This window comes from Carassius carassius, chromosome 5, assembly GCF_963082965.1.
Source record: "Carassius carassius chromosome 5, fCarCar2.1, whole genome shotgun sequence".
Lineage (NCBI taxonomy): Eukaryota > Metazoa > Chordata > Actinopteri > Cypriniformes > Cyprinidae > Carassius > Carassius carassius.
The window spans coordinates 5,359,372-5,367,138 of NC_081759.1; the positions used below are offsets into that span (position 1 = coordinate 5,359,372).

The 7,767-nt window shown below is 38.0% G+C and overlaps 1 protein-coding gene across 1 annotated transcript in view; it reads right to left on the reverse strand.

Moving 5' to 3' along the window:
- LOC132140676 (proline dehydrogenase 1, mitochondrial-like) overlaps window positions 1-7,479 on the reverse strand; it is a 30,766-nt gene extending 23,287 nt beyond the window's left edge. Inside the window, exons 1-2 of the mRNA XM_059549554.1 lie at window positions 7,088-7,479; window positions 6,295-6,503 (exon numbers count right to left, since the gene is read on the reverse strand). Coding sequence (XP_059405537.1) covers window positions 6,295-6,503; window positions 7,088-7,375 — 497 coding nt within the window. The 5' untranslated portion in view covers window positions 7,376-7,479. The remainder of the gene's footprint in view (window positions 1-6,294; window positions 6,504-7,087) is intronic.
- Window positions 7,480-7,767: the final 288 nt, after the last annotated feature.

Consider the following 7,767-nt stretch of genomic DNA (forward strand, 5'->3'; position numbering starts at 1 on the left):
AATGTAGATTCTACAGCATCTAACACTTCAGTTTCATCCATCGCACCCAAAGATAAACTGCAGTGCTTTACAAATATAGGACAGGAAGAGCTAAATAAACTTATCACTGTATCTAAACCAACAACATGTTTATTAGATCCTGTACCCACTAAATTACTGAAAGAGTTGTTACCTGTAGCCGAAGAACGGCTTCTCAATATTATTAACTCGTCGTTATCTTTAGGTCACGTCCCAAAACCATTCAAGCCGGCAGTTATTAAGCCTCTTATTAAGAAACCAAAACTAGATCCTAGTGAACTGGCAAATTATAGGCCTATTTCAAATCTTCAATTTATGTCTAAAATTTTAGAAAAAGTTGTGTCTGCTAAATTGAGCACCTTCCTGCACAAAAATGATCAGTATGAAGAATTTCAGTCAGGTTTCAGGCCCCACCATAGCACAGAAACTGCATTTGTTAAAATTACAAATGACCTGCTTCTTGCTTCAGATCAAGGCTGAATCTCATTTCTAGTTTTACTTGATCTTAGTGCTGCGTTCGACACCATAGATCATGACATACTCATAGATCGATTACAGAACTATACAGGTATTCAAGGGCAGGCTCTAAGATGGTTTAGATCATACCTGTCCGATCGCTACCATTTTGTTTACTTAAATGGGGAATCATCTCATTTACCATCAGTAAAATATGGAGTGCCACAAGGATCCGTCCTAGGTCCCCTTCTATTTTAAAAATACATGTTGCCCTTTGGTAATATTATTAGAAAATAAGGAATTAGCTTCCACTGTTATGCTGATGATACTCAGCTATATATCTCAACGAGACCAGATGAGACCTCTAAATTATCTAAGCTAACAGAGTGTGTTAAAAATGTAAAAGATTGGATGACCAATAATTTTCTCCAATTAAATTCGGATAAGACAGAGATATTAATTATTGGACCAAAAAACACTACACAGAATCTTGTAGATTACAATCTGCAACTAGACGGATGTACTGTTACTTCCTCTACAGTCAAAAATCTGGGTGTTATATTGGACAGCAATTTGTCTTTTGAAAATCATATTTCCCATGTTACAAAAACTGCATTCTTCCATCTTAGAAACATTGCCAAGCTACGAAACATGTTGTCTGTTTTTGATGCCAAAAGCTAGTTCATGCATTCATGACCTTTAGACTGGACCTGGTCCTGCTTCTTCAATAAACAAGCTACAGGTAGTCCAAAATGCAGCAGCTAGAGTCCTTACCAGGTCAAGAAAATATGATCATATTACCCCAATTTTACAGTCTCTGCACTGGCTACTTATTAAGTTCCGTATCAGTTACAAATTATCATTACTTACATATAAGGCCCTAAATGGTTTAGCTCCTGCGTACCTTACTAGCCTTATACCACGCTACAATCCATCACGTTCCCTAAGGTCACAAAACGCTGGACTTTTGGTAGTTCCTAGGATAGCAAAGTCCACTAAAGGAGGTAGAGCTTTTTCACATTTGGCTCCCAAACTCTGGAATAGCCTTCCTGATAATGTTCGGGGTTCAGACACACTCTCTCTGTTTAAATCTAGATTAAAAACACATCTCTTTTGCCAAGCATTTGAATAATGTATCTTAAATTGTGAGTGTAGTTGTATCTGATCAAATGTGCATTCTTCTTCTTTAGCTTGGGTTAAACTAATTAATTTTACTTTGTTGGAACAGCAGCTATGCTAATGATGTCTCTATTTGTTTCTATGTTTTGCCACGGGATTTACATCCCGTGGTAACTAGGATTTACACAAGCTCCAGTCTGGATCCAGAACACCTGAGAAGAGATGATGCTGACCCTCAGAGGACCTCAGATGATGCTAACCCTGAATCAACAACATAACTAACAAATATTGCTACATGTGTGACTGCATCATATAATAATTATTAATTATTAATAATATTAATAATGTTCATCATCTGGCTTGTATTATTTTTTCTACAAATCCTGTCATACGTGCACAAACTGACAGTCACCACTTATAAGCTATTACTAAATATTGTAGAAACATAATTTTCTGTAAAGTTGCTTTGTAACGATTTGTATTGTAAAAAGCGCTATACAAATAAACTTGAGTTGAATATATATATATATATATATATATATATATATATATATATATATACATATACATATACAGATATACATATATATATATATATATATATATATATATATACATACATACATACATACAGTCGTGGCCAAAAGTTTAGAGAATTACATAAATATTGGAAATCGGAAAAGTTGCTGCTTAAGTTTTTATAATAGCAATTTGCATATACTCCAGAATGTTATGAAGAGTGATCAGATGAATTGCATAGTTCTTCTTTGCCATGAAAATTAACTTAATCCCAAAAAAACCTTTCCACTGCATTTCATTGCTGTCATTAAAGGACCTGCTGAGATCATTTCAGTAATCGTCTTGTTAACTCAGGTGAGAATGTTGACGAGCACAAGGCTGGAGATCATTATGTCAGGCTCAGGCTGATTGGGTTAGAATGGCGGACTTGACATGTTAAAAGAAGGGTGATGCTTGAAATCATTGTTCTTCCATTGTTAACCATGGTGACCTGCAAAGAAATGCGTGCAGCCATCATTGCGTTGCATAAAACTGGCTTCACAGGCAAGGATATTGTGGCTACTAAGATTGCACCTAAATCAACAATTTATAGGATCATCAAGAACTTCAAGGAAAGAGGTTCAATTCTTGTAAAAAAAAAGGCTTCAGGGCGTCCAAGAAAGTCCAGCAAGCGCCAGGATAGTCTCCTAAAGAGGATTCAGCTGCGGGATCGAAGTGCCACCAGTGCAGAGCTTGCTCAGGAATGGCAGCAGGCAGGTGTGAGCGCATCTGCACGCACAGTGAGGCCAAGACTTTTGGAAGATGGCCTGGTGTCAAGAAGGACAGCAAAGAAGCCACTTCTCTCCAAAAAAAACATCAGGGACGGATTGATCTTCTGCAGAAAGTATAGTGAATGGACTGCTGAGGACTGGGGCAAAGTCATATTCTCCGATGAAGCCCCTTTACGATTGTTTGGGGCATCTGGAAAAAGGCTTGTCCGGAGAAGAAAAGGTGAGCGCTACCATCAGTCCTGTGTCATGCCAACAGTAAAGCATCCTGACAACATTCATGTGTGGGGTTGCTTCTCATCCAAGGTAGTGGGCTCACTCACAATTCTGCCCAAAAACACAGCCATGAATAAAGAATGGTACCAAAACACCCTCCAACAGTAACTTCTTCCAACAATCCAACAACAGACCAGAATGTTGAAATTTTGGGTCCATGGCCTGGAAACTCCCCAGATCTTAATCCCATTGAGAACTTGTGGTAAATCCTCAAGAGGCGGGTGGACAAACAAAAACCCACTAATTCTGACAAACTCCAAGAAGTGATTATGAAAGAATGGGTAGCTATTAGTCAGGATTTGGCCCAGAAGTTGATTGAGAGCATGCCCAGTCGAATTGCAGAGGTCCTGAAAAAGAAGGGCCAACACTGAGCCTTTGAAACGTATGAAGTGCTTGTAATTATATTTCAGTACATCACAGAAACAACTGAAACAAAGATCTAAAAGCAGTTTAGCAGCAAACCTTTTGAAAACTAATATTTATGTAATTCTCAAAACTTTTGGCCACGACTGTACAGTAAACACTCATATATTATGTAAACAAACTCTTATTTTGGATGCGATTAATTGTGATTAACTGTTTGACAGCACTAGTGTTGATTCGTTTGACAGCACTAGTTTTGAGTCAAGCAGAGACTTTGTGGAATTTTCTTGGACAGACAGCTGAATGTTATATAGCAGACAATTCATAAAATCAATATATGCAAGTTAATTACAGAGGACCGGTGGTTGTTATTATAATGATGGCTGTCTGCACCAAAGCAAGACTTAACAATAACAGCTTTTCATACTAAATGGTACATGGCAGGAACAGTGTCTCAGAACTCACGGAATGATCGGCCTGGGTTCCTGCATATTAGATGGCAGCCTACTCAAATGCCACATCCTCCAGCATTCTCCGTCTATCACACCCTTGATAACGCAGAAAAGCCAAGCTGAGCACTCTATTCTGTATAACAGCATTACAGGATCCAGTGGGGTGGATGTTAATGCAATATTGATAGGGTCAGAGGCTCTAAAACACACATCACGAACATAAATTAGCTTTTATTAGCCAGTGACCAGCCAGGGTCCTCTGTGCTTGTAAAGAGCATTTCCAATAAACGCTCAATTTCAGCTCATTTGGTTTGTGAGGCGAGCGATCGCGGTCATCTAGCGCCCCCCTCAGGCGACGGAGAGAACTGCGCTTCACAGCCACAGACTAACCTGAGGAGGGACGCCTAGAAAATAGCTCAGACCTCTGACAGCTGCGTTTAGAAATGAGAGCAGGGATGTGGAGGAGACTGAACTCTGTATCACTGGCTTTTCCTCATAATCTAAATGGCATATCATCTATATCTCCATCTCTCTCTCTCTCAGTACTCAGGCAATACATTTCATTTATATTTCCAGCAGGAGACCCTCTGGGACAGCACTGACTCTCTGTAATTTCCAAAAGGTCAATGACAAGAACAAATGAAGATTTTTTTTTTTTTTTATAAAATGTCATAACGTTGACACAGCTGTTGAAATGTAGGTGAGGCTAATGTTTGAGGACCTGGGCTGATAATAGAAAGGTCATAGGTTCAGTTCCAGGTCAGGACGAATCACAAAAATGTACCTTCAGAATTATTAAGAACAGACCTGGATTTCTAACTAGCCCAGACTGCAATTAGTACACATGAGATGAAAAAGTCTACTATTTGCTAAATAATGTGTGTAAATGTTTCAGTAATGCTGACAAGCAGGAAACAAATTACATTTGAGAGCATATTTTTAATCTGTTGAATATACATTGGGTGGTTGATCACATCACAAGAAGTCAAAATCTCTGAGTTTTCAAACAAGATTGTTGTAGTTAATTATTGCTACTTATATTTTTGCTAAAACTGAAACTAAAATGAATTATTAAGATTTAACTACTGGCTAATGTGTATTGTTTTTATGCAAAATAAATAAATAAATACAAATTAAATAAAGCTTAAATAGCAAACAATTAAAAAAGAAATGCACAAAACGCAGTAAAATTCATACTGTAATTGGCGATAAATAAAAACAAAAACAGGATGAAATCCAAATGTATTTATTTAACATTAATTTTAAACAATTGAATAATAATAATAATAATATGAAACCTGAAAATCTAAATATATTTGGGATGATCTCCATGTTTTGACCAATAACAAAATATCCAGTAATAATAAAATAACCCACTTATATCACAACACAGCATTAAATACTATAAAACATTTGCTGCTGTGGAAACAGAGAGCAGCTCTATCTAGATGTGTTCCACAAAACAAGTTTCCTAAACAGTGAGCATGTTGATACCATCAACATTAGCCAATCAGAAACAATGGGCCTTGACCAAAACAACCAATAGCATATCAGCTCTTTGTTTACATCTGTGACAGCAGATCAAATAACTACTCAAGTCTATTTCTGTAGGCTCTCCACATGAGCACAAATCACAGCATGGCCATTAACCTCTAGGCCCGCTACAAAAAAGTAGTTAGTGTGATGCAAAGCAGACTAATTCAGGCCGAAAGATTTTGGATTCATACTGCTAAGCTAGTAAGGTCTGAAAGGGAGAAAGTTTTCAAAACACTTAAGGATTCAACTAAACTAATTGCCAAAAAACAGCAGGTTGATATCAGGAGAGCAAAAGTTCTTAATTAGCTGCTTTAAATTAGGCAAATTAAGCACTATAGCTCTATGGAGCAAAATAATTGCGCTCATTTATATTCTGTTCTTATACTTGGTGTGATCTATATCACTGATTTATTTATTTTGCTCTTAATTGGTCAGGTCTGGCTCATGTATTCTGCAAATAAATGCCTCCAGACTAGTTAAATTGAAAAAGTAAATGACTGGTAAAATTTACCAATTGATAGAAAGTGTATTTTGTTAAATACACACACACACACACATATATATACACACACACATATACACTTAAATACTTTGAAATCTATCTATCATAAAATAAAATGTTAATCTGAATGTCTAGAGTAACATTCTCCTATCTAGATGACAGACTTTGCATTTTGTTAAATTGCACACATATCTTACCAGTCACCTTGGTACCTATGATGGATTGAAGCAGTAGTAAACATGGTAGTTTGTGGATGTAAGGAGCAGAACTGCAAGGGAGCACTTACTCCATCTCTTTCCTCTCAGCCTCTTCCTGTGAGAGATCCTCTTCTACACTATAATCCAGCACAGCCCCGACTCCATACGCTTGGTTCTTACGCACTACAGGCCTGATGGACTGATGGTCCTCTCCTGCCACAAACTGACCGTAGAACGTCATCTTCATAAACTGCTCAAACATCTTCTGTCCCAACAACTTTCTGCTGAGGTCCATTATCTGTATGAGACAGCGAGAGTGTTGTCAAGGCATGCAAATGTTACAGTAGCATCTGAAGTCATCTTGAGCGGAGAGGTAAGCACTCAATGCATTCTAATATAGGAATGATTCAACTGTTACACCTAAACACCACTTGGTATTCAATGCAATGCCATGCATATTTAATTGTGGCTTGCTGTGTATACAGTATATGGGACTAGAGACCATGTGAATCAGAACCCAGTTTATTCATGGAACTCTCTTCTAACGAGCTGGTGATTCGAATCAAGTGTGTTGAATGAGAAGGACATGCAAAATATGCAGAGCTGTGGGTTGTGACGACCAGGTTTAAGAAACATGTTTATGTCTGAGGTACATTCTGTCCTTGCCAGTAATCTTGGCTCTAGTAACTACACGCTAACCACATGACTTCCCCTTGGCAATATGCCATTCCTGCCAATCACCTGGGACAATGCCACAGGAGTAATTCCAGACAGGAACATGGAAGTCTTACATATATACAGTAGAGTACTACAACAGGATGCCTCTCCTTTTTGGTTAATATTGTATGAATAAACTATATAAGCATTAAATACATTACATACCTCCTTATTCTTATCAACCAGGATGTCATAGGAGCACAGTTTGAAAACCATCAAGCTTCTAAGCAGCTCAAGAGTGTCTTTGCTCTTGAAGGCTTCTTTAGTCTGTTCAAAGTCAATGGAGATCTTGTTACTATAAGATACATGCTTCCTGCTGTCAGCGTACTCGTCTTCTGTGTTTGTTTTGGTTGAATGTAACGCTTGCACACACCGATGATGGCGAGTGGCGATCATCAAACTACTGTTAAGAGTCGAGCGCCCAAAGGCAGGGAGAGTTTTGCGAAGAGACATCAGTTCAAAACTTCTGAACACACAGTAAATACAAAGATCCCCTGCACCCTGTCCTCATGTAGCCTACTTTATTTGCAACCTATGGGGTCCCGCCTATATTCAAATCTGGGCTGAAGGATTGGGCCAAATCCAGCGACGTTTCTGTTTACCAACGTATACACGCATGTGCTGCCATAAAAGGGATGCTGTTGCATAAACGTTCCGTGACGTAAACATTACAATTTTATAATTCCGAGATGTACATAAATGTACAAATTAGTTTAGTTAAACTTTTAGGTCACAGTGTGGGTTTAGATAATGCAGAAAAAACTATTCACCGAGGATTTTATGTAAATATCATGTTGTTGCTCTCTTGTCGTTTAGTTTGAGAATGTTTAGTTTTGCTCTTGCAG